The 27,774-nt window shown below is 39.0% G+C and overlaps 1 protein-coding gene and 1 pseudogene across 12 annotated transcripts in view; both read right to left on the bottom strand.

Moving 5' to 3' along the window:
* Positions 1-27,774, bottom strand: part of RHOBTB1 (Rho related BTB domain containing 1) — a 131,057-nt gene that overhangs the window by 38,935 nt on the left and 64,348 nt on the right. For 11 of the 12 annotated variants that reach the window (XM_025397223.1, XM_025397216.1, XM_025397222.1 and 8 more), the window contains 2 exons: positions 3,420-3,621; positions 2,954-3,057 (listed from right to left, as the gene is read on the bottom strand). Coding sequence is in view for 6 of the 12 variants with exons in the window: in XM_025397216.1 (XP_025253001.1) it covers positions 2,954-3,057; positions 3,420-3,611 (296 nt within the window). In the remaining 6 variants the exon portion in view is untranslated. The remainder of the gene's footprint in view (positions 1-2,953; positions 3,058-3,419; positions 3,622-27,774) is intronic. The other variant, XM_025397221.1, reaches the window with a different exon arrangement.
* LOC112632323 lies at positions 4,842-4,995 on the bottom strand (annotated as a pseudogene).

Genomic DNA, 27,774 nt, shown 5'->3' with positions numbered 1-27,774 from the left:
AAGATCATCTCTGCCTCCTATAGTTCCTGAAAGGATTAACTAATGTTGGCAAAGCACCTAATGTGTTGACTGGCACACAGCAGGTTTTTGATAAATTGAAGATTTTATTCTAATTGGCAAAAAATGGGTAGAATAGTTCCATTTAAATCATAAGAGAGCAATAACACTGTGGTTATACCACATCAGGAACATTGCAAATTCAAGTTGGCCAACTGCCTACCACTGACAACTCCTCATCCCACAGAATCCTCTCTGCAAACTACAGCTTGTCCATGACAAAGAATGTTTAAGGGGCAACTTATTAACTATCTTTTGCTATGAAGCAGAGGAAACCGAAGGCAAGGTCTAAGACATGTTGGTTTCAATCTGGCTTCTCTCACTGTCACCACAAGAATCAAATTAATTATTCTAAAAAGGTTTCAAATACATTTCCAAGTATAGGGAATGTATTTCACATGCCTCAAAGTTTATGTCTGAGTACATCCCACTGAATTGTAATTCTCACTAAGTATAGTAAAAATGTCAGTCACAAAACAGGTTTGCAAAACAAACATTGTCAGAAGCTATAATTATGATTCCTCGCCTTCACGAATGATATAAAGGTAAAACTTGAAGTCATTAAGAAATTAAACAGCTCTCTCAGAGCAGGGAAATGTACTGGTCAGGGACCTAGAGTGAATAAAAGAACTACTTCTCTCAGGTTTTTCCATAAAAATGTAATTTTTTTTTGGCATTACGTCAATGTGATCTTACATATTTAGCATTTACAGAAAGATGCTGGAGTGCAAGAGAGAGCAGCTCTGGTTTTTGTTCTTTAACTAGATGTGGGGTCTGTGTCAAGACACCTGGAGGCTGTGAGGAATTGGAAAAGACAGAGGAAATACAAGGTACAAACATGCACACAAAGTGAGGCCCCAAGGAGAACGTGGCCAGAAACACGGGAGTGTTCCTGAAGCCCCTCTATGTTCCTCAGAGAATCAAAGTTGGCTTGGGGGAGCACTTCCTGTTTCTACCAAAGGGATAATGGGTTACAGTTGACAGAACCAAATGTTACAGACAAGGGAGCAGAACAAAGCACTTTGAACTGATGGAGTCACAGGAAAGAGCAGCTTATTTTTGTTGGGCGGGAACACACACGCAGGTATGGCATGTTGTATTGTAAAATGACTCCAGCTATGTCAGGGAGCTGGACAGGGCCCAGTGTGGATCTACGAAGGCCATTGTGCCATTAAATAAACGCTATGCAGGAATCTCACAAGATAATGAAGCAGCCCTTTTATTACCACCGCACCAGCTTTACGCTGAGGGGTCATGTTAAAATTCATTGTTTGAAATGAATACATTTCATTGTTGTTGTTTTCTCTTTTTTTCCGTGGTACTTTTTTTTTCCACAGGTATTGACAAATGCATACATTTCTAGTGGCAACAAATCACTGAGCTGTTGAAATAGTTTCTAGAGTCTAAACCCAAATATTTCCATTAACTCATCATCAGGCTCATCATTTTCACAACACCGTTTTAGAAGTGGGGATATAAAAAAGTCCTTTGAAATCTATTGTATTTATCCTTACACTGCCTAAAGTCATCAAATCAAGCTTCCTCAAAACCACAGGGGTTACAAACCTGACTGCCCAGCAGTTACAAGCAGGTTCATTTATAATTGTTATTTTTACACGTAGAACAATTGGACAAAAGAAAAAAGCAAAACGGCAACTAAGATAACAATCAAGAACATTACAGGAAGAAAAAAAAATCCAGGAAATTCAAGGAAAAGAAAACTATCTATGATGTCGGATATTAAGTTCAAAAGTCCTTGTTACCAAGCGGACATTAAAACCGTGTTTTGCTTCCATATCTCTCTTTCTGAGTCCCCTTGAAAAAAGTGGTCTAAGTCACAGATTCTTTCAGTGTGTGAAATAATTCCTAGGAATAGGGCAAACTCTTTCAGCAGTTTATTCATTATTTTAGGCCACTTAGATAAATGACAATAAAAGTCTGTTCAGAGAGCTACTGGCTTGGAGAAATAGAAGAATCTTCAGAAATGCTTATCTCGATACCAAGGAGTAATTCATGTGCTTGGAGTTCCTAACTAATAAAATCCTGTAAGGTAACATGATGTTTAATGTTAAAAAGAGACAACAAGGCCATGATATCTACATTCTACACTTAAAATGAAATGTGTTCATTTATAATTAAGTGGCAAAAAGAAAGTCTCCACTAATCCAGATTTTAATAGCTATAACCCTTTCATTGAGAGAGACGTTAAGTTATGGTGGCAAGCAGAGGTTGCTAAATATTTTAAGGCACTTTGACCATGTTCCTACCCATATTAATGTCCTTTTAGAGGAGTTTTCCCATTACTAGATTTTTTTCTCCTTTTTTTAAAAATAAAAAGTAAACATTAGTGTTTCCGTTCATTTTGGAAATATGTCTTGCAAAGGACTTCAGGGATGTTTTTCTTTCTTTTTAAAAATGACCTTCTAATAAAAATAACAGACTTTTTAGATAACACAAAACCCAAAGCAAATAACATTAGACTCTGCCAATATGGTCATGAAAAGACCAAAGAGTCCTTCTGAAGTAGGGTGACTGAGTGCCAAAATAACATAAAACATTCTAACAGAAGGCAAGTGAAGTGTTACTCAGAGAACCAGCAATCAAAGCAGCCTGCAGTTGGAGGGTGTTACAGAATCCTCATCTAGCAAACCTTCCAGCTTGACCACTGCTTGTTTTCAACACAGTACTTCCTCATTGGCAGGGCATGCTGCTTTTCTTGACTTCAGGAAACAATACCATTCTTTTTTTTTTTCTTTTTTCTTTTCTTAGACACAGTGCAGAACCCAACACATTTCAAGGCCATATGATGTGGTTTTTGTTGATTTGTGAACCAGCTGCTGGTTTTGAAAAGGAAATTGCACTCAAGCTCAACCGCACTGTACTTGTCTTGGTTTACCTGCCATATGCAAAGCGTCTGTCTTTGTGATGATCACCAAAAGTATCCCAAAGCCTGAGGGAAACACTCACTTCATCAACAACATCCCGAGAACGCTCCAAAACCTGCAGGAGAGAGAGAGACGGCATCTGTGCTCAGTGTCAGTAAGAAGTTCCCCAGGAGAAGCATGTTCAAGTCAGCACCCTCAGTGCCCCTCAATTCACTTGCATTAAGTTTCCTTATTCTATCTAATGGGATTTAAGCTAAGTCTTAATTCCCTTTTTGGAACCACCTGTCTCAACCCTCATTCAGGATACCCAGAGCCATAGTCTCCGGTTTGCATTTTACTTTTGTTTTCTTTTGTGGCACTAAAAAGGTTAGTTTTGTTTTGAATGTGCAATTTACCCACGCTCCTCCTTGAAAAAATCAGACTGGTAACCAGCAATGATGTGCCCTAGGGATGCTAAAGACACTCTGTGCATCTTACCTCCTGGCACACGCGGTATTGGTCAATCGCCCACACGGTTGGCACGTGGGTGGCCAGCAGCTGATACTGCGTGAGCGTGGTATTGCACGCCCTGGCACAGATCAAGCGCGTCTTTCCCACGGCATTGTCACCCACGACCACACACTTGATGGTTTCAACGTTGGGTCTTTCGTAGTCCATGTCAGCGTCCATTTATAAAACTCTGGAAGGAGAGAGCGAACACCGCAGTAAGGACACCAAGGCTTTCCAGAGCAATCGAAGACGTGAGACGTTCGGGGAGTTTTGCCTTCGTCCAGCCACTTCCTTGGAGGTGCACAAGCACGGGCAAGAATGTTTGGAAGTTCATACTAAGCCTAATTGACACTCAAGTTTTCTTTTTATATCTCACACAAGTACAAAAACATGGGACTGTTATTTTGACCCCAAACGGTTTATTCCCGTTAACATGTTATTTTCTTCTTGGTTTTCTCTAAACACAGCCTGCCTACTGGAACTCCATTCAGCCACTGTCGGGACAGCTGGCACACATTTATAGCCTACTGGCTACTCACGTTGGCCTGCTAGCAAGTCCGGTCACCTGTAGGGCTAAACATCAACACTGGGGCAATAGGCAGCCTTGGCAATGCTAGCATCTACTTCATCACAATATTGCCCATTAGCCAATATCTGTTGTTGAAAAGCAGTTTTCTATAGGTTCAAAACTATTATGGGGACTTAGAGAATAATCAAAAGTGCAGGCTGAAAGACTACCTGACGGCAAAGAAGAGTAAACTGTAAGTCTAAATTTAATCAAATTAACATATTTATTTGTATTAAATCAAATTCAAAATTCATAAAAATATATATATATATATATATAGAGAGAGAGAGAGACAGAGACAGACAGAGACAGAGAAAGAGAGAGAGAGAGATGGAATCTCAGTCTGTCGCCCAGGCTAGAGCACAGTGGTGCAATCTCCACTCACTGCAACCTCTGCCTCTTGGGTTCAAGCGATTCGCCTACCTCAGCCTCCTGAGTAGCTGGGATCACAGGTGCCCACCGCCATGCCTGGCTACTTTTTATATTTTTAGTAGAGATGGGGTTTTGCCATGTTGACCAAGCTGGTCTCAAACTCCTTATCTCAAGTGATCTCCCCACCTTGGCCTCCCAAAATGCTGGGATTACAGGCGTGAGCCACCGTGCCCAGCCACAAAAAAAGATATTCTTAAGAGGGCCCATAATAAGATTCAAAAAAATTATCTTCCGTGTTTTCATTAAGAAATCTGGAACATATGGCAAAGAATAATTTTACCAGGAGAGTTACTTTGGAATCTTCCTGAAATCATCCAAGAAGGTTTAAACAGGGTTGCTGATGAGAGGCCAAGAGGAAGAAAAAAAGCACCTGCCAGCTTGGTCTCCCCAGGGACAGGACCCTTCACAAACAGGGGTGCAGACTGCTTACCAGTAGCAGCTGGGTACGAGGCCAGCCATGTATGAGTTTAATATTTTAATTAATTATAATTGCCTTTTCGAGGGAGTCTATTGTAATAAGAACAGATACTACACTTGATCTTAGTCAAAAGGCTGACAAGCAATGGAAGTCCATTGTTAAACTGAAAAAAGTGGGTGGACAGTCATTTTTAAGGAGTCAGTAAAGATTTTAATGGCTATGGTAAAGAAACTGTTCAGAGTAAAGCCTAATACATAATTGGGACTCAAGTGTTTGTTTAATTCATCTGATTTGAGAAAAACAATAACTTGGATAACATGAGATTAAGGGCATTGACAGGGATATAGAGAAAGAATATTAAGAAGAATTATTTTTCACAGTTACGACTATTGGAACATGGGCTGTCTCAGAAAGTGAAGGGTATGGAACTGTCGACTGTAACGCCATCACAAGACGTGTTAAAGCTGAGGCTGGAGAACAATTTGGCAGGAATGGAGTAGAGTGATTCAAGGAACAGATGTGTGCTTAGGTTAGGATTGGATCTGTAATTCCTACACCATGGAGAGGCTTAAAACAGTCAGATACCTGTCCGCCTGACAAATACTTATCCTGAACATCCTGGGTGGGGAAAAGGAGTCTTTAAAAATCTCCAATTCTGATGATCAACCAGGCATGGTGACTCCTAAAATTGATTTCTTGCAAATTTAGTTTTAAACTTCTATGGTTTTCTTAGTTACCCGTCTAACAGTGTAACATAGCAAAAGCATGAATTTGGTGTTAGATTGGCGGGTCCTAAACAAATCCCAGGGAACACTCTGCAGTATCTGGAGACGTGTCTGGTTGTCAGTTAGTGGAGGGAGTTCTGCTTCTGGTGGGTAGAAGATCAGAGATGCTGCTGCTAAACATTTTGCAATGCACAGGACAATGTCCCACAACAAAGAATTACCCAGCCCCAAATGTTACAGGGCTGCGGTTGTGAAACCTTGCCTTAGAAGGATGTGAGTTTGAATCCTAGCTCCCCCCTTTTCCAGTCATTGGACTTTGGGCAAGTTGTTTGTACTTTCTGAATCTCAGTCTCCTCATCTGTTAAGTGGGAATCATGATGATACTCATCTCCTAAGGTTGTTGTGAGGATTATATAAACTGATGAATTAAGTCCTCAGTGCAGTATCTGACACGCTGATGGTTTCAAAAATTATAATCATGATACTGAAGACAAATGCATTCAGATGACAAAATTGAGTCAGGTGGAAGGCCACAATTAGATGCAAACTCATAAACCTAATAATGACAAAGTTCTATAAAAAGGATACAACTTGGAAGAATTAACCAAACAGTAACTCACTGAAAATGAAAGAACACAGAAACAAGACGTGGTGTAGCTGATCTTAAGCAAAGAAGACAGAAAAAGTTTTGGGTGTGGAGAGGGCGGGGAAGAGGTCACAGTTAATGAAAAGATAATAGAGTCGGAAAGCTGTGTTAAAAATGCTTGCCTGAGGCATTTCTAAATTCCAGAATAAAAATGGTAATACTTAACACCCTTTGAGAAGTTTCTGGTTACATTAGCATGGGGTAGTAGCTGGAATCAGAAAAACAGATTCTAGTTGGAGTCTCACAACTTTGGAAATGGAGGTTCATTACTTTAAATGTCCTCAGTGGTGGGAAACCTTACTCTTTTAAGGGTGAATTTTATTTATTTATTTATTTTTTGATAGATAAATGTCATATAGAGCCAATCCCTAAAATTTGGGAGAATGTTTAGACTTGGTAAAAACGGAGAATAGGACACTAATAATACAGAATTGATTTTCTGGTAGGCTTGCAAACTAGCCCTGCTAGCAGCCCCCAAGAAGGAATCCCCCAAATAAGTTGAATCATAGCAGCACTGATGAAATGGCTGTCGCTTTCACTGAAGATGACTTCGAGAGTAACAGAAGCCCTTCTAGTTTCGTATTAAGGTTATGATTACAAAAACTATCATTACTTCACTTATTTTTAGACACATTTCATGAGTAGTCCTAAGAAGAATTTCTGTGTCAAAGGTGAGAATAACATCCGTGGGTCCTCTAATCCCTAACAGTCTGCTCGAGACCAAAGTGACTGCCAAAGGTGCTGACCCTTGTGCGAAATGGATAATATGTAAGGGAAAATAAAAGGCCGGGCAGAGTTAAATATTCATGGCCCAGATCACTTGCTGCAGATATGGAATTTCCAGGAAGCATTCACTGAATTTCCAAATACTGAAAATCTTTTATTTGGAATAGAAATGTCTCTTGTGGTATTCTAAAAAGCATTTTAAGAATGTGAAGTCACAGCTAAGGATGGAAACTCATGCTACAGTTGCATTGTTGTAAATCATTTGTTCATTTGTTACACATAAACACAGAAACATTATATTATGGTAGTAATTATAAAAATATGCAATTTTATCCTTCTCCACTTGTTACAGGCTCTAATTTATTCATATCTAGCATTCTGGTGGTTGAGTGTACTCTTAGGACCATCTGGATAATGACTGTCTGGTTTCTGATTTTTATTTACCTAGAATGAGAGTAATAAGTATTATTCATTTAACACTATTAATAAATGTCACCACTATAAATCCTGCTGATCGATGTGGAGACCCTCTCATACTTAGATACATACCTGAGGAGACAAGGAAGGCAGAAAAAAAAAAGAAAAGCTTGAAAGAATGGACACTGGTAATCTGCTACCATGGCAGTTCCGTCATCTTACTCAAAACTGACTTGAACGTTATTTCATATTTTCACCAATAACTGATGAATCCACTTGCACAGTATTCAGAAATCAGAAGGGACAAGTTTATTTGAAAAACTGTTAAATAAAAAAGACCGTGCAGGTGGGGAAGTTAAAGGCATGGTGGAGTAGTTCTGGTCCCCACCACTCACAAGGCTGACCTAGAAAAGCGTGATCATGCTCTTCATGGTCTACAGAATCACCCCATCTGGTCTGATCATCTCATACCTGCCCGCTATTATTGCTGTCATCTCCTGGATTTCATGCCACTCCTCCACACTCCCTGCCCACACAGTGTTCTTGGGCCCACAGGATGGTGCAGCCCATATCCTAGCCTCACCATTTCTTCTCTCCTTCAGTGGCAGTGATCTTTACCACATTCTACTTGAGCCATCCATCTCCTTTTGGACACGTGCTGGATATTGTTGTCATCCAGAAACATTTTACCTCTGAAATCCCAAATTTCAAAATTCCACTCTCAGAACAAAAACTCCTACCTGTACAGCCTGTGCTGGATGAAATAAGGCCACGGCAGCAACTCCCATCAGGAGGTGAAATCTATTTCCCTTCCTCTTGAATTAATGCTAAGCTTCTGACTGCTTGGCCCAAAAGAATGCAGTGGAGGTGATGCTGCGTGAGGTCTAGAGTCCAGGTCTCCAGAGGCCCTGCAGTTCTACCTTCTTGCTGTTGGAATGCTGCCACAAGCCCGCCATGTAAGGAAACTGGCCTAGCCCAGCAGGGGATGAGAATTCACATTGAAAACCACTGAGGCAGCCCTGCCAATGGCTGTCACTATGTGCCAGATAATGCAAAGTCATTTTGGACCTTCCAGCTCGGCCAACCCTACAGCTGAATGTAGTTTATGAATGAGCCCAGGTGAAACCAGCAGTGGAATCACCAGCCAACCCTCAGAATCTTGAGAAATCATAAATCATTACTGTTTTAAGCCACCAAGTTTTGGGTTTATGAACCAATAGTCAACAGAAACACACCCATTATACCTTATGAAAATCTCCAGTACCTTCACTCCTCTATTTATTTTTAAATGTCAGATGATGGTCCCTTTTGAATGGATGATCTTTTCCACCTAGGGTTGATGGGTCATGCCATCTTTACTCTTTACGGTCACCCTCAATGTCTTGCATTGTATATGTGGTATGCAGAATAATAGCCTCCCTGAATATGTCCATGGAATCCGAGAAACCTGTGAATATGTTCCATTGCATGGCATGAGGGAATAGGGTTGCAGATGAAATTAAGGTTGCTAGTCAGCTGACCTTAATATAAGCAGATTATCCTGGACTATCTATGTGGGTGCAACACAATCACAGTGGTCCTTTAAATGTGGAAGAGGTAGGCAGGAAGTCAGAGTCAGAGAGAAACATGAAGATGCTATACTGCTGGCTTTGAAGCTGAAGGAAGGGGTTGCAAGCCAGGTAATGTATGTGATCCATAGAAGCTAGAAAAGGTAAGGCAACAGATTCTCCCCTAGGCCCCCCAAAGTAACACAGCCTGCCAACACTTCAAGCTCAGTGAGACCCATGACAGGCCTTTGATTTTCAGAACTATAAGAAAATATATTTTGTTTTATGCTCCTAAGTTTTGACAGTTTGTTACAGCAGCAATAAGAAACTAACATAGCACACTTCAGCCACACAAAATGACTTTCTCAAATTCTAAATGTTTTTTGTTACCTTTATATACACCTTTCCTTCTTGCCAACTCTCCTCCATTCCTTGTATGCCTGGCAAATTCTATTCATTCTTTAAAACCTTATTCAGATATCCTACTGTGGCAGCTCTGTCACAAAAGCCTTCCTAATACCCTCTAAAAAGCTTTTCTAACTACCCCCTTAGTCAGCTTCAGCTGCCATAACAAAATACCAAAGACTAGGTGGCTTAGCCAACAGAAACTCATTTCTCACAGTTCTGGAGGCCGGAAGTCTGAGAGCAGGGTGCTGGTGTGGCTAGGTTCTGGTGAGGGTTCTCTTCCTGGCTTGTAGGCAGCTGTCTTCTTGTGATGTCCTCACATGACAGGCAGAGACAGAAAGCTCTGGTGTCTCTTCCTCTTCCTAAAAGGACACTAATCTCATCATGGGGCTCCACCCTCATGGCTTTATCCAAACCTAATTACCTCTCCAACGCCCCACCTCTTAATACAATCACATTGGGGGTTAGGGCTTCAACATATGAATTGTGGGAGGATACGGACATTCACCCTGTAGCACTATCTCAGTGCCTACAGACACACTACTCCCTCTTGCCAACCCTCTTCCATTCCTTGTCTGTCTTGCAAATTCTAGTCATTCCTTAAAACCTTACTCAGAGATCACATCCTCTGGAAAGGTTTCCTAACAATCCTCTGCCTCATAAACTAATTTATTTTTTTCTCTGTATCAATAAAGAGTTCTAGGAGAAGCAACGACAAACAAAAACAAATGTACACGCATCCATACACACATTTTTTTCCTGTATTAACAAATCATGGAATGGTAGCTTGTGAATTTGTGTGCATGTGTGTGTGTTGGTTATACCTTCAAAATGCCCCTTTCATACACTTAACAAATCATCAAGTGTTTGTGGGGTACAGCTATTTGCTAAAGTGCTTGGAACATATGCTTATACAACACCCTTTTACTGCAAAGCCTTTCTTGACTACCCCTCTGGTCCAAAGGTCCCCTAATTTAATGGTGACTCTCTCTGAGGGCCACCCATCGGAAAAATAGGGACAGAGCCAAATGTGACCTTAGTTGTTCTGGTCTTCTCTTCACATCACCTCCCTTTGGTGGTACCTCAACCCAACCTTCAGTCTTTGCCTTGATGACCTTCATGATGTTCTGTCCCTCTCTTATGAAACAGACTCCCAAGAAGTTCGGTGCATGCCCACTCCCTCATTTATAAGACACCTGGAAGACCTCTAGAGTTCTGCCCCCATAACTCCATAACTCAGAGCACTGTGGCTGATGTACTTGTTTGCTCAGATAGGCGCACTTCAGCGTAGGGCCACTAACTGATTTCAGGCAAGCATGCAAGACTCCTCTAACATGAGAAACTCAGAAATCAAGATGAGTGGGTAGGAAAAGAGTTATCATTTGCCTAAGAAACCCCACTAGGGGTCTCCTAATAGCTGCGAATCATCCAGGCATTGGGATATGCTGCATCTTATCATTTACGCTATGTCTCTTGTTATATTTGCTATTTCTTTTCTTTTTCTTTCTTTCCTTTTTTTTTTTGGAGATAGAGTTTCACTCTTGTTGTCAGACTGGAGTGCAATGGCACAATCTCAGCTCACCACAAACCTCTGCCTCCCAGATTCAAGCAATTCTGCCTCAGCCTCCCGAGTAGCTGGGATTACAGGCATCTGCCACCACGCCTGGCTAATTTTTTATTTTTAGTAGAGATGGAGTTTCTCCATGTTGGTCAGGACTTAAACTCCCTGACCTCAGGTGATTCGCCCGCCTCGGCCTCCCAAAGTGCTGGGATTACAGGCGTGAGCCACCACGCCTGGCCCTATATTTGCTATTTCTATCAAGGCATGGTGAGCAGTCTGCTTAAAAACAAAAATTGAAGGCCCATGGAGTGACCTTTGTACTCTTATCTCCATTTAGCTGTTCACAGACAGTCTGAATGATGCTATTGCACAGACACTACATTTTCTTATTCCTCCCAAAAGCATATAATCTTAACTTTAAGAAGTAATTTAGCTCAGCCATTAGAAAATACGAGTGCAACAAATTTTAGTGTATTTGAAGAGTTAGCTCTGAAATAAAAAACTGAGAATTTTATTTTATTGACAGGAACAAAAGAAAAATGTTAAGAGTTGCATAATAACTATAGCCAACAGTCAAGTTTCGACGGAGCAGATTTCATTATTCTGAGCTTTTAATCAGCAGTTGTAGGTAGATGGGAGCTGTTTCATACATAAAATAAACATCTCAGCTGGAATAAAGAATGGATCCAGAGCTGGGAAAGAGATGCAAGGGCTGGGTTGGACTTTCCCTGAATCAAAACTTCACAGAATTATATCTCCAGGATAACATTGTGTTCCACCATTTAAATCAACAGATTTCATTGTTGTAATCAATATTATTTTTTCAATGGACTGTTTTGATTAAAAAAGAAAAGAGTAAGTAACAGAAAGGATGCTGCATAGAAGTCTATGGATGCAAATACTACAGAACCACCTGCTGATATGAAAGAAGTACTTTTTACTACATCTGCTCATGATTCTCACCAGGGCTCTATGACAGTGGAGACCCACACAAGAGCGTGCTCTCTCTGTTTTTAAAACTCAAGGTCAGTTGGGGAGATGAACCAAGATTAGAAACCAACCTTCTTTACTACCTTATGTGCTGTTCTTAATAAACATTGCCCTCATTGAAAAAATAAAGAAAAGACTTCATTTATTTTTTGAAAAACTAAACCAAAAATTTTAAAGATGCATGAAAATTCCAGGGCGGATTTAAAAACCATCATAAGTGAACTGTGCTGGGTTCAGACACACGGGTCTACTTTCTTCTACAAATACACCAGGGAGCCTCTCCTTTGACAATTTGCCTATGTCATTACTTCTGCTCAAAGGCCCTTTCCTCGTGCCCTTAACTCACCTGCTGAAATCGTTCTCCACCTGTGGGACTAAGGCAGTCTTAATTTAAAAATTATATGCTAAGCACTGAATGAGTGCCAGGCCTATAGGTGTACAGTGAAAAGCAAGCCGGGGGTGGTTCGCAGTCAGGTGGAAAGAAACAACTAAACAGATAAATACATCATCACAAATTTGAGGGGTTCCTTGAAAAAAACCAAAGGATGTTGAGAAAAAATAATGGATGGGAAGCCTGAAGGGGCAGACTGGGTGACCTCTCTGAAGAGGCCTCATTCGGGCCATCTGGAGAATGAGAAGGGCCCAGTCAAGAGATGGGAGAGGAAACAGGCCTGGAGAGCCTGAGGGAGAGGAAGTGGGGAAGTGGGAAGGTTAGAAAGGTAGGTGGGGATAGATCATACTCAGCCTTTCAGGCCATAGTCAGGAGTTTGAATCTTATTCTAAATGCAGTGAGAAGCCACTGCAGTGTTTAAGCAGAAGTGTGGTAGGTTCTGATTTGCTTTTTTTTTTTTTTTTAAGTTTTGTTTTGTTTTGTTTTGAGTCGAGGCTTGCTCTGTCACCCAGGCTAGCGTATAGTGGCACAATCTCAGCTCACTGCAACCCCCACCTCCACCTCCCGGGCTCAGGCCATCCTCTCACCTCAGCCTCTTGAGTAGCTGGGACTACAGGCATGTGCTACCATGCCCGGCTAATTTTTTGTATTTTTGGTAGGGATGGGGGTCTCACTATGCTATCCAGGGTGGTCTTGAACTTCTGAGCTCAAGCTATCCTCTCACCTTGGCCTCCCAAAGTGCTGGGATTACAGGCCTGATTTGCTTTTTTTTGTTTTTTATGAGCCAGTGTCTCACTTTGTTGCCCAAGCTGGAGTGCAATTGCGTGATAGCTCACTGCAACCTCTGCCTCCTGGGTTCAAGTGATTCGCTGCCTCAGCCTCCTGAGTAGCTGCGATTACTGACACTCACCATCATGCCTGGCTAATTTTTGTATTTTTGTGGAGATGGAGTTTCACCATGTTGGCCAGGCTGGTCTTGAACTCTTGATCTCAGGTGATCCTCCCTCCTTGGCTTCCCAAAGTGCTGGGATTACTGGCATGAGCCACCATACCCAGCCCTGATTTGCTTTTTAAAGGAATCACCAATATCACTGAGACTGCTGTATGTACAGAGAACATGCCATGTCGGCAGGGGTGCAATGGCAGAGGAATGGTGAGGAAACCCTAAGTTCTCCAGGAGAGAAAGGATGGTGCCTCCGACAGGGCAGAATCAGCAGAGATGCAGCCAAGTACAGATTCAAGTTACATTCTGGAAGAAGACACACTGCAAACATCCTTCCTTTGCACAGTCTCTAAGGGTGTTTATCAAATTCTGATTTGTAATACTGATTATTATGTTTATATGCATTCCACTTCTACCCCACCGAGATTATACATTTTTGGCAACAGAAATTGTGATTCATCTTTAAATCCTCAAATCTTGTCACAGTGCCTGGCCTATAGGCAGCTTTCAATAAACGTTTGTTGAATTGAATATAAAAATACAGCCACTCCACCTTTCTTAGAAAACCTTCCACCTGGGGCTGGCAGAGAACTTGCACACAGCTATCTCTGGTGACTGATCATTAAGTTCTGTGGCCTCGAAAGCAGCAGTGTGTGGCTAAGCCTGCAGTTGGTGAGAGGAACACCTCGAGGGACATCTGTGTGGCCCATCACAAGAGCAGTGTTTGACAGATGGCATTGCACCAACCATTGCTTCCTGACAGGAAGTGCATCAGTAACCACGGGAACCACCAGAGACCAAGGACCACACCCTTTCACCAAATGGGAAGGTGGTGGTGGGGAGGAGAGTCCCAATATGTGCAGACAGGAGGGCCTTAGGATTGGACTGGATTTAGAAAAACAAATGAGTGCTTGTTTATTTTGTTCTAGTTTCTAGAGTCGATTTATAAATCTTAATAATATTTACATATAAGAGTCTCATAAAGTTCTCATCCACTTTTAGACTTAAATATCCTAATTCAAGGGATTCTCAACTTTTTTTGGTGAGTCACTACTTGGCTGGAAAAGAAAGGAAAAAGAGAGGCACATGTACCCATTACATATGGATAATGATTTATCACTAACATGAAAGTGAGTCTTGAATAAAGGCGTTCAGACTAAGCCCAAAAGAGCCACATCACAAAATGCAATTAGCTGTACTTCAAGACAAGATGGCAATGAAGGCACTGATGCCTTGAACCCTCCTCTACCATCATCTCACTGCAAGTAGCCTTAGTCTGTACAGATAGCAGCCTCTACATCAGTACCAGAAATTAATGGTAAAAAGTAACCACGTACCAGAAACTTGAAGGATTTCTGCCAAATTCACTTCCATGGAGCCAAGTGAGAACGTCACTGATGACCAGCAGACTGCCATGTCCACAAGGAAAAGAACTGGCCCAGGAAGTAGGCAAACATTTTTCACCACAGAGGCCCATTATCTGGAGTAATGAGAGCCACACTGACTTGGGACAACGGTGAAGAAAGAAGGGTGGAGGAAGAAGGTTTCCTAGTGGCTCCAGTAGGAAACCAGCCTGCTGCTATCAGCATGGAGTAACCTTGCTGACTGTCCCTTGCTGAGGATGGACCAGGTAGAGAGAACAAAGTATGGAAAAAGATGCTCTCTATTCTGCTTTTGCTTCCTCCAGCCCACTCAACCAGACCCTTTCAGTTTTGACCCTATGACAGAACTGATTGGTCTTGTGGGGTTAATGCAAGAGGGAGTCAGGTGAGGGGGTGCTGCCTCTTAAGACTGAACATTAGTGTAACTTCCATGGTCACATTCCTCACTGTTGTCCTTAATTCATTCATCCTCAAAGGTTCTCTCAGCTCACATTACATTGAGTACCTTTGCTTGTCTGCTCTGGAACTGGGTGATTTCCTGGAATGCTATGAGAGAGCCCTACCTTGATCTTTGACAGAGCCTATGGTTATTCAAGCATTTGGAATATGCTTCAATCCTTGGCCTTTGTGAATCCTTTTGTGTATGGATAGTGTAAACAGAGACCATTCAACACATGACCTATTAAAAACCCTGAAGCATAGACGTGTACAAGCAATTACCTAAAGGCACAGAAGAAAGGTCTTCCACTTAGATAAATGTGCTATATAAAACAGCAGAATAAAAACTTCAAAAATCAGATTCATGAACTTAATCATGTAAAAGAAGATAATATACATTTATAAACTAATAGTAGATGAAATTATAAGTAGGTAATGGGATGAGATAAAGAAAGACCACATACAAATGAAATATAAGGTCACCAAATTGAAAGCCATGCTGGCAACAGTACATAGTAGACTTGAAAATGTTGTAAAATTAATTAGTGAGGTACAGGTCAAGCATAAGAAGCTCTCTCTAAATACAGACGTAAAGACAATCTTTCTTTGTCTTTACTGATGATTGACCAAAGACAATAAAGAGACTGACTGTCAAAATGCAACCTCTTGAATAGTATGCGATATGGTCGCATCTAAATCTTCATCCAAATCTCATCTTGAATTGTAGATCCCCTAATTCCTACATGTTGTGGGAGGGACCCAGTGGGAAATAATTGAATCATGTGGGGTGGTTTACCCCATACTGTTCCTGGGATAGTGAGTTGATGAAGATCTGATGTTTTTGTAAAGAGTTTCTGCTTTCACTTTGATCTCATTTTTTTCCTTGTCTGCCTTTCACCTTCTACCATGATAGTGTGGCCTCCTCAGCCCCATGGAACGTGAGTCCATTAAACCTCTTTTTCTCTACAAACTACTCAGTCTTGGATATGTCTTTATCAGCCATGTGAAAACGGATTAATATGGTATGTGTTCCTGAAGAACTAAGGAGCATAGTTTGATTTAATAGAACAAAATGTTCCCACTACAAAAAACAGGAAGGAGCAGGGAAAAGCAAGGAGGAGAAGGAGGAGGAGAAAAACAATGGAAGGCTCCAAATCTATGCATTTTTTTTCAGTAAAATGTTTACATATCAATGACAAATTATATAAGAATCTCATTGTATCTTATCATCTTCTAAAACTAATGGACACAAATCTTCTCCATAAAGAAATAATGATATGAATGACTATAAATTTCACTAAGACACTATTTGAAGATGATTTTAAAAACACATAAGAGAGTCTTAAGGATGGAAAAAGGTATTCCATGCAAATAAAATCCCCCTAAAAAGAGCAGAATTAGGTATCTCTATATCAGATAAAATAGATTTCAAGACAAAAACTGTACAAAAAAGACAAAGAAAGTCATTATATAATGACAAAGGGGTCAATTAAGCAAGATGATATAGCAATCAACACTGCAGCACCCAGATATATAAGGCAAATATTATTAGAGCTAAAGAGAGAGAGAGATCCTGATATAGTAGCAGCCAGGGACTTCAATACCCCACTTTCAGCGTTGGAAAGATCATCTAGCCAGAAAATCAAGAAAAAAAATCGCTATAGACCAAATGGACCTAACAGACATTTACAGAACATTTCATCCAACAGTTGTAGAATACATATTCTTCTCCTCAGCACATGAAACATTCCCAAGGATAGACCATATGTCAGACCACAAAACAAGTCTCAAAAATTTTTTTAAAAATCATATCCAGTATCTTTTCTGACCACAATGGAATAAAACTAGAAATCAATAACAAGAGGAACTTTGGAAACTATATGAATACATGGAAATCAAACAATATGCTCTTAGATATAGTTTGGATATTTGTCCCTGACCCAATCTCATGTTAAATTGTAATCACCAATGTTGGAGTTCGGGCTTGGTGGGAAATGTTTAGATTATGGGGGTAGATCACTTATGAACGGCTTGAGTCATCCTCTTGGTGATAAGTGAACTCTTGCTCTCAGTTCACACAAGATCTGGTCATTTAAAAGTGTGTGGCTCCTCCCCCACCCCACTCACTCTCTCTCTCTTGCTTCTGCTCTGGCCATGTGACACTGCTGCTCTCCTCTCACCTTCCACCATGATTATAAGCTTCCTGAGGCCTCCCCAGAAGCTGAGGAGATGACAGTACCATGCTTTCTATAAAGACTGCAAAACCATGAGCCAATTTAATCTCTTTTCTTCATCATTTATTCAGTCTCAGGTATTTCTTTATAGCAATGCAAGAAAAGACGAATATGCTCCTGAATGAACATTGAGTCATTGAAGAAATTAAAAAGAAACCTTAGAAATGTATTGAAATAAATGAAAATGCAAACACAACATTCCGAAACCTATGGAATACTGCACAAATGGTACTCAGAGGAAAGTTTATTGCAATAAATGCCTATATCAAAAAGGTAGAAAAACCTCAAATAAACAACCTTATAATATATCTTAAAGAACTAGAAAAGCAAGAGCAAACTAAACCCAAAATTAGTAGAAGAAAATAATTAATAAAGATCAGCGCAGAAAGAAATGAAATTGAGATAAAAACAGAAAAAATCAACAAAATGAATTTTTTTGACAAGATAAGTAAAATGGACAAATCTTTAGCCAGACTAAGAAAAAAAAAAAAGAAGACCCAAATAAATAAAATCAGATATAAAAAAAGAGATGTTACAACTGATACTGCTGAAATTCAAAGAATCATTAGGGACCATTATGTATAACTATCTGTCAATAAACTGGAAAACCTAGAAGAAATGGACAAATTCCTAGACACATGCAACTTACGAAGATTGAGCCATGAAGAAACACAAAATCTGAATAGACCAATAACAAGTAACAAGATTGAAGCAGTAATAAAAAAGTCTCCCATCAAATAAATAGCCAGGACATGGTTGGGCGTAGTGGCTCACACCTGTAATCCCAGCACTTTGCGGGGCTGAGGCGGGCAGATCACTTGAGGTCAGGAGCTCAAGACCAGCTGGACCAACATGGGGAAACCCCATCCCCCGTCTCTACTAAAAATACAAAAATTAGCTAGGTGTGGTGGTGCACACCTGTAATCCCAGCTACTTGGGAGGCTGAGGCAGGAGAATCACTTGAACTCGGAAGGCAGGGGTTGCAGTAAGCTGAGATTGCACCACTGCACTCCAGCCAGGGCAACAGAGCAAGACTCTGTCCAAAATAAATAAACAAACAAACAAACAAATAAGGACAGGAACTGATGGCTTCACTGCTAAACTCTCAAACACTTAAGAATTAGTAGCAATCCTACTCAAGCTATTCCAAAGAATTAAGAAGGAAGGAATACTTCCAAACTTACTCTATGACTCCAGTGTTATCCTGATACCACAAACAGACAAAGACACAACAAAGAAAGAGAGCTACAGGCCAATATATCTAATACACATAGATGCAAAATTCCTCAACATAATACTAGCAAAACAAATTCAACAACACACTAAAAAGATTATTCATCATGATCAAGTGACATTCACTCCAGGGATGTAAGGATGGTTCAACATATGTAAATCAATAAATGTGACACATCATCTGAACAGAATGAAGGGAAAAAACAACATGATCATTTCAATAGATGCCAAAGAAGCATTCAGTAAAATTCAACATTCCTTCATGATAAAATTTCCCAAAAACCTGGGTATGGAAGGAACATATCTCAACACAATAAAAGCCATATATAACAGACTGAATGTATCATACTGAATGAGGAAAAAGTGAAAGCCTTTTCTTTAAGATCTGGAACAAGACTAGCATGCCCACTGTCACCACTTTTATTCAACATAATACTAGAAATTCTAGTCAGAGCAACTGGACGTGAGAAAGAAATAAAGGGCATTCAAATTGTAATGGGAGAAGTCAAATTATCCTTGTTTGCAGATGCCACAATCTTATATTTAGAAGAAACTAAATATCCCACAGAAAATGATCAGAACTGATAAACAGTAAAGTTTCAGGATATGAAATCAATACACAAAAATAAGTAGCATTTCTATATGCCAACAATGAACAATCTGAAAAAGAAATCAAGAAAGTAATCCAATTTATCATAGCTACAAATAAAACAAAATGCCTAGAAGAAGTGAAAGTTATCTAAAATGAAAACTATGAGACATTGAGGACACAAAAAATGGAAAGTTACTCCATGTTCATAGATGGGAAGAATCAATATTGTTACAATGCCTATACTACCCAAGGCAATCTACAGATTCAGTTGACTCAAGTGTTAGTCTCCTTTGGCAACACCCTTACAGACATACCCAGGATCAGTACTTTGCATCCTTCAATCCAGTCAAGTTGACACTCAGTATTAATCATCACTGCTATCCTAAGCAAAAAGAATAGAGCTGGAGGCATCACATTATCTGACTTCAAATTATACTACAAAGCTATAGTAACCAAAAAAGCATGGGACTGGCATAAAAACAGACACACTGACCAATGGAAGAGAACAGAGAACCCAGAAATAAATTCCCACATTTACAACCAACTTATTTTTGACAAAGGCGCTGAGAACATACACTGGGGAAAAGGCAGTCTCTTCAATAAATGGTGTTGGGAAAACTGGAGATCCATAAGCAGAAGAATGAAAGTAGACCCCTGTCTCATGCCACACACAAAAATTAAATCAAAATAGATTAAATACTTATATCTAAGACCTCAGACTATGAAACTATTATAAGAAAATATTGATGAAACACTCCAGGACTTTGGGCTGGGCAAAGATTTCCTGAGATCACACAGCAAAAACGGACAAACAGGATTACATCAAGCATAGCAAAGGAAACAATAAAGTAAAGAGACAATCCACAGAATGGGAGAAAATATTTGCAAATTACCCATCTGACAAGGGATTAATAACCAGAACATATAAGGAGTTCAAATAACTCAACAGAAAAAAAATCCAATTTAAAAATTGTAAAAGAACTGCATAGATATTTCTTAGAAAAGGATGTACAAATAGCTAACGCATATATGAAAAAATGCTCAACATCATTAGTCATCAGAGAAACACAAGTGAAAACTACAATAAGATATAATCTCACCCCAGTTAAAATGGTTTTTATGAAAAAGACAGGTAATAATGATTGCTGGTGAGGATATAGAGAAAGGGAAACCCTTGCAAGCTGCTGGTGAGAATGCAAATTAGCACAGCCATTTTGGAAAACAATATGGATGTTCCTCAAAAAACTAAAAATCAAACTCTCTTATGATCCAGCAATCCCACTAATGGGTATATATCCAAAACAACAAAAAAAGGAAAATTAGTATATCAAAGCGATATCTGCATTCCCATGTTTATTGCAGTACTACTTAAAATACTAAGATATGGAATAAACCTGTGTCCATCAGCAGATGAATGGATAAGAAATCTTGTTGTTTGAAACAACATGGATGGAACTGAAGGATATTATGTTAAATAAAATAAACCAGGCACAAAAAGACAACTATTTCATGTTCTCACTCATATATCGGAGCTAAAAAAAATTTGAGCTCATGGAGGTAGAGAATAGAATAGAATGGTGGTTAGCAGAGGCTGGGAAGGGTAGTGGAAAGGGGGACAGAAAGGGGATGGCTAGTGGGTAAAAAAATACAGTTACACAGAAGGAGTAAGATCTAGAGTTTGGTAGCACAATGGGGCAACTATAATAAATTAACAATAATTTATTGCATATTTTAAAATAACTAAGAGTGGAATTGGAATGTTTCTAACACAAAAAAATGATAAATGCTTGAAGTTATGGATACCTCAATGTATTAGTCTGTTCGCACATTGCTATAAAGAATTGAGAATGGGTAATTTATAAAGAAAAGAGGTGTAGCTGACTCACAGTTCTACAGGCAGTATAGGAAGCATGGCTTGGGAGGCCTCAGGAAACTTACAATCATGGTGGAGGGCGAAGGGGAAGCAAGCGTGTCTTCACTTGGCAGCAGGAGAGAGAGAGCAAAGGGGTAAGTGCTACACACTTTTAAACAACCAGATCTCCTGAGAACTCCAATATGAGAACAGCAAGGGGGAAGTTTGCCCCCATGATTCAATCACCTCCAACCAGGCCCCTCCTTCAACATGTGGGGATTATAATTGGATATGAGATTTGGGCGGGGACACAGAACTAAACCATATCACCCAGTTACCATGATTTGATTATTATACATTTTATGTTTGTAGCAAAATATCACATGTACCCCATAAATATGTACAACTAACATGCATCCATAATAATTGAAAATGAAAAATTAAAAAAACAGATTCTTGAAAGAAAAAGGACATCATAATAAATTTCTGACTTGGGTCAAATTGATATTTATATGAAAGCAACATAAAGCTGTTCTTAGATATCAAAGACTCAGGTCAAAAAACCCAAGTTCCCTTAAGGAAACTGCTCAAAGATACTAGCCAAAACACCTAGAGATAACTGAAAATTAAATACTAAAAACAAACAAAGGCATCAAGGCTTTAAAGAACTATGGAAACCAAAGCCAATAAAAATGTAAGATCATCCTATGTAGTTATTTTGAATTTGGTTACAAAATGGTATAGAAAAAGTATCTGCCAGAGATAATCTAGAAGGTTACAAAAGGCCAATTCATAATAGAAGTCACATGAACCTTCGTAGACCAAAGGACATAGAATAAAATGAAGAAAACTTTTTAAGTATAAGGAGAAACTCACAACAATAACAAATATATGGGACAAAAAATCAGAATAAAGCAATGTCAGATTAAGAAAGTGAAAATAAACAACACATGGGTGATCTGAATAACAAATACTAAGGCTAAATTAATAAATATCCCACATTTTTAAACCTATAGAAAGATAGCTTTCTTTCAAGTGTTCTTGGCACATTTAAAAAGCTGACCACATACTGGGCCATGAGGCCCCAAATCCCCCAAAGTGTAAATTGTTGTCAACCAAATTCTCTGCCCACAAATAAGTAAATGAAACAATTGAAAGGAAAAGCTCTGTAACATGAACAAAAAATCTCAACCCTTGTAAATTTAAAAAATACTTTCTAATATATCCATCTAAGGTAATAATTTTATAAATGGGAAATGTTTTAAAAGCAAATATATTTACCATATCTTTTAAAAAAATGAAACCAACCTATGACATGTGAGGGAATGATTAAGATACTTACTAAGTGATGTTAGACAAATTAATCTGTCGGAGTCTGTATTTTCTTATGTGTAAACTGGGGATAATTATCTCCTTCCATGGGTTGTTGTGAAGATTATATTAGATAATGCTTGTGAAATATTTCAACCTCTGTGCTAAAGAGAACATCAGTACGTCTTATCTAATAAGGTTGTCATCGAAGTTATGCTTATGATGAGTTTGCAATAATCCAGAGAAATGCTGATATTATTGAGGAAAAATGTGGAATAGTAATGTGAAATACATTCGACTGAAACAACAGTAAATAAGTATGTGTAACCCAAATAAAATTGTGCCTCACGCACTCACCTGAAGCACTGTCTTAGCACAGTGGCAAAGCAAAAGAAACACAAACTGATTCTTAGAAAGCTGTGAACCATGTAGCTGCTTATGAATAGAGAGGTGTGGCTTACCTCACCTGTTACACATCTTACAGTGAACCTCCTAAAAAAGTCTCTTTGAAATGTTGCCCTCTGGAGTCTCACCTTTCATGACAACTGCTCAAATCTGTCTTTCTGCCTCTCAGGACCTGGGATCTCTTCCTTTCAGGTCCTTCTTCATCCCTTCTTACAGGGCTAGCCATCATTCTCTGCTTGTCTTACTTGCATTCCCATCCATTACTTCCCTCTGACAAATAAACAAATCTTTCTTGGGACTTACCCTTTTTTAAGGGGGTTGGGTTGGTTTTAATATGTGACTATTTAAAATTCAGTAACTGTATCTCTGTCATGTAACAGGAAGCAACATTGACGTTTTCCCTCTGCAACAACAATACATGAAAAACAAAACAAACTGGAAGGAAATACACTAGAAAGCAACACTCATTGTTTCTGGACAATGAGGCTATAACTTGTTCCTGCCATTTTCTACTTTACTTTTGATTTCAAATTTTCTACAATGCACATGTCTTGCTTTTTTAAAAAATGTGAGATAAAATCCACATGCTACACAACTTATTCTTTTAAAGTATACAATTCATTGGTGTTTATGATATTCACAGGGTGGTGCAACCACTCCTGCTATTTAATTCCAGAATATTTCCATTATCCCCCAAAGAAACCTTGTATCCACGTATCCCCTAGCAGTCATTCTCTATTCTCATTCACCCCAGCCCTGGCAACCACAAATCTACTTTCTGTCTCTACAGATTTTCCTATTCTGGACACTTCATGTGAACGGAATCATGCAATATGTGGCCTATTGTGTCTGTCTTCTTTCACTTAGCGTAGTATTTGCAGTTTCATCCATATTGTAGCACCTTTCAGTACTGCATTACTTTTTATGGCTGAATAATATTCTTAGACATATTATTTCTATAATGAGAAAGACGTTTTAGCTTTTTAAAAACTAATGGATAGATTAAGTATAACCCTTGATTGTCACTTCTACTAAGAGTACAACCCAATCATAATACATGATTTTTGATAACACATAAATTGTTTTTCAAAACCATATGTACATAAAAAGCATAGAGAGTCTGCTAAACCTGTTTCTTTCTCTGACTCGAGCTCTCACATTAAAAAAACCCCACAGGAATCAAAATGATGTTTTTCTGAATATCAAACACAGAAATTGAACCATATAAAAAGACAGCTGTGGATATTCAGGACAAACACATACAATTCTATCTCAAACAGAAGATGAAAAATTCTTGGCTTTTAAATCTTGAGCATTCAAAGGGAATACTTACGGTAACTGAAATGAGCAATTTTAAAAAACTGGAAACAGGGCACATGAAATATTCTGTGGCAATCAATTGTAGTTAAAGATAGTCTAAGCTCAGATCAATATAGCATAATTCAGCGTTACATTCATTAAGAAGAAAGTAGTTCTAGATTTGTTGGTATGCATGCCATGTATGTATTTGTGTACCTGGAAATCACAAACACATAAATATTGATGCACACTCAGTGCCCAAATTTAACGTTGCAATCTTTACTTGGAAAGGCAGACTTCTACACATTTTCAGTGACAAGGGAGACATCCTGATGGAAGCTAACAGTAGCTAGCTCATATAAAGTAATGGTTCAGGCAAACATAGAATTCTGTAAATGAAGGACTTACCCTGGACATAAAATGTGAGGTGTTTCAAACACACTGAGGGTGGAGTCGGGTGGTGACCAGAAGTAGGGCACTGGTGGTGTACTGGTTCTTGATCTAGGTGCCAGTTACATAGGTATGTTCAGTTTGCAAAAAGTCATCAAGATGTACATTTGCGATCTGCATACATTTCTCTATGTGTTATACTTCAATACTTTCTTAAAGTAAAAAAAAAAAAAAAAAAAAAAAAAGAAAGAAAGAAACAAGAAACTCTACACATTGATTTTGGAGGCCCTATCATCCTCATGGGGGTGGGGCTTAGCTAAGAGGTGAATGGGGAAGTTTTGTCAAGAATTAATAATCAAAATATTGGTCAAGTCTTTAGAGATGGCAAAGTTGTAAGTGCTCATTTAAGAAAGCTAACACCAAGGCTGTAGACGGTGGGTGTTTAAAAACCCATACTCATGAAGAAAAGTCTCCACAGCCTTCTGTAGTAAGTTACTCATTGAAAGCATTCTCTAAAGATGTTACCAGGTTAGCTTCAGGAGCAGCAGGGTGACCACCTGCTGTGGTCTTCTGATACAATGACAATCAAGCAATTGTATGTAAACATTCATGAGACTATCATATGCTCGTTAGGACTAGGCTGTGCTTTGATTCAGGCAAAGGAAGAAACGTTTTGTCAGGTTTTCACAGCAATGTTAGACCATAAACGCAAAAGTGCTGGTGGAAAATTAACCAGACTTCCTAAGATCTCTTACTTTATTTGAAGTTATTGGCTAATAACAACGAATAGTTTCCAGCTAGTATTTTTCAGGGCATGTTCCTATACCTTCCAACTTTAGGTAGAAATTATTACATGAAAGATTGTACGATTTTAAAAAGCAGGATGAAGCACTGTTTGTGGAAGTGGAAAATGATACCAGTCTGGAGTGCGACTAGAAATTTTAAGTCAAAAGACTTTAAAATGTCATAACTTTCATCCAATTTTAAGGTTTTATTCCTGGAAAAATAATAAATGTATAGAAAAAGATTTCATTTAAAGAATGTTCATCAGCTGGGTATGGTGGCTCAAACCTGTAATCCCAGCACTTTCGGAGGTCGAGGCAGGCAGATCACGAGGTCAGGAGTTCGAGACCAGCCTGGCCAACATAGTGAAACCTCGTCTCTACTAACAATACAAAAATTAGTTGGGTGTGGTGGCACACGCCTGTAGTCCAAGTTACTTGGGAGGCTGAGGCAGGAGGCGGAGGTTGTAGCGAGCCTAGACCACGCCATTGCACTCCAGCCTGGGTGACAGAGTGAGACTCCGTCAAAAAAAAAAAAAAAAAAAAAAAAGAATGTTCATCATCATATCACTATTTGTGGAAACAAAAATAACTTTAGAAGTCCAAACACGGGAGATGGGTTAAAGAAAAATGAATATATGTCCATCAAAAATGTGCTATAGGAGTACACTTATTGTTATATTAAGATGTTCATGATAAATCTTTAAATTAAAAAAGATTTTAAAATTTACCGAATAACACTACTCCTTAAAAATTATGTGCCTAAATACACACAAAAAGATTGAGATAGAGATATACTAAAATACTAATGCCAACATCTTTTATAGGATAGGATTATAATTCATTTTAATTTTTTTATTTTTCTCATCTATGTATTCCATCTCTTCTGTAGTGAACATATGTTCTTTGTGAAACAAAGAAATTTTACAAAAAAGAGGGCATGGAGGTAGGAAAACAAGGAAATAAAATACCTTCGTGTGTGAGAAAACATTCTTCCTTCATTATGTGAAATTAACATCTACTCTTGACCTTGTCTCTGTGTACCTTAAGAACTTTGTGTGAAATGTCTTTTATATGGTAGGGAACAGCCTTGCTGCTCCTGGACCCTTCTTTTCAATCCTGAGCAGATGTCCCACTCATCAATATATCATCTTGGAGTTCCTGGTTATTCAGCTCCCTTTACTTCTATCAAAGGAACTAATACCTCAATAGGCCCAACGACAAAAACTACATAGCCCCTCAGCCTAGAACAATGCAACAAGGATATACCTGTTGCATGCTAGGTGTAGGAACAAGGCCATGGGAAAACATTCTCTAATCTTTCCAGATCAAGTCATGAGACTTCGAGAGACTCCAGTAGTCATGTCAGAAGAGAGTCCCTGGTCTACTTCAAATAAATAGAGTTTAAAGAATATTAGAATCTGATCTAAGGGTTCATTGTTGACTTTTGTTTGATACACACAAAGGGAAACAAGTTCCTTTACTTGAAGCCTCTTTCCAGGAGCCTTAATGATCAGCTGCCAAATTTAGCCTTTGGCTCCATGTCCACTGTGTCGATTATTCTCCCATGCTTACTGAAGTGAGGCCAAATCTCATCCCTATTTAGAGAGAACAAATGCAGATATCTTGATGAAATGGAGAGCTGGTGAACCTGTATTGTAAAGAGCCAGGAGAACATACTCTAATGAATGGAAGCACATGGGCCTCATGGCTTATGTTTTAAAAGTACGTTCACATGAAAGGATCAATGGCCGTGGGCGTGCTATATGAGACATAGAGAGGAGGGGAAGATACAGAGAAGGCAGTCGAGATTGGCTGCTCATTGGACTCACTGGGGGATTTGTTTTGTTTTGCATACTGCTCTCTGTACAAGAATGTTCTTGGCAGCACTATCCAAAATAGCCAACAACTGGAAACAACCCATCAACAGTAGAATGAATAAAAAATAATAAATTGAGGCCTATTTATACAATGGAATAGTATACACCACTAAAAATGAATGAACTACTGCTACACACATTATGGATGAATCTCAGAAACATAATATCGAAGCCAGGCACAAAAGAATACATAGGATATGATTTTATTTATATAAAGTCCAAAAGCAGGCAAAACTAATTTATGGTATTGGAAGTCAAGATAAGGGTTACATTGATTGGGTAGTGGCTGGATAGGGGCATGAGAAGGGCCTCTGGGTGCTGGTAATGTTCTGTTTCTATATTTAGGTGCTGGTTATGTGATTGTATTCAATTTAGGAAATTTTTTTATATACTTATAATTTGTTTTTGAAATATAAGATATACTTCATAAAATGGTTTTAGTTCAGATTCCTGGGCCCTAACATGGATCTACTAAAACTGTAGGCTCTAACTTCTTTGAGGTATTCGGTGTAAAGCAAGGTTCGGAATCACTACACCAGATGATCTATATCCATCGGTGTGCAGAAGCCAGCCCCTACTAGCCCACAAGAACTAGCTGTTTAATTTTTAGGAATTTTGCAGGCCCATTAGTGCCAGTATTAAAAATTAAATTACATCAGTTTACAATTACATAAATTATACTAAAAACAAAGATAATAAGTACTCAAAATGCATCACTTTCTAGCTATTTCTGTTTACTATTATCTATATTTGGAGGCTATTCACGCCAATTTTAT

This window comes from Theropithecus gelada, chromosome 9 (assembly GCF_003255815.1).
Source record: "Theropithecus gelada isolate Dixy chromosome 9, Tgel_1.0, whole genome shotgun sequence".
Classification (NCBI taxonomy): Eukaryota; Metazoa; Chordata; class Mammalia; order Primates; family Cercopithecidae; genus Theropithecus; species Theropithecus gelada.
Note: the sequence above shows the minus strand (reverse complement) of the source record. Positions and strands in the feature narration are given on the sequence as shown.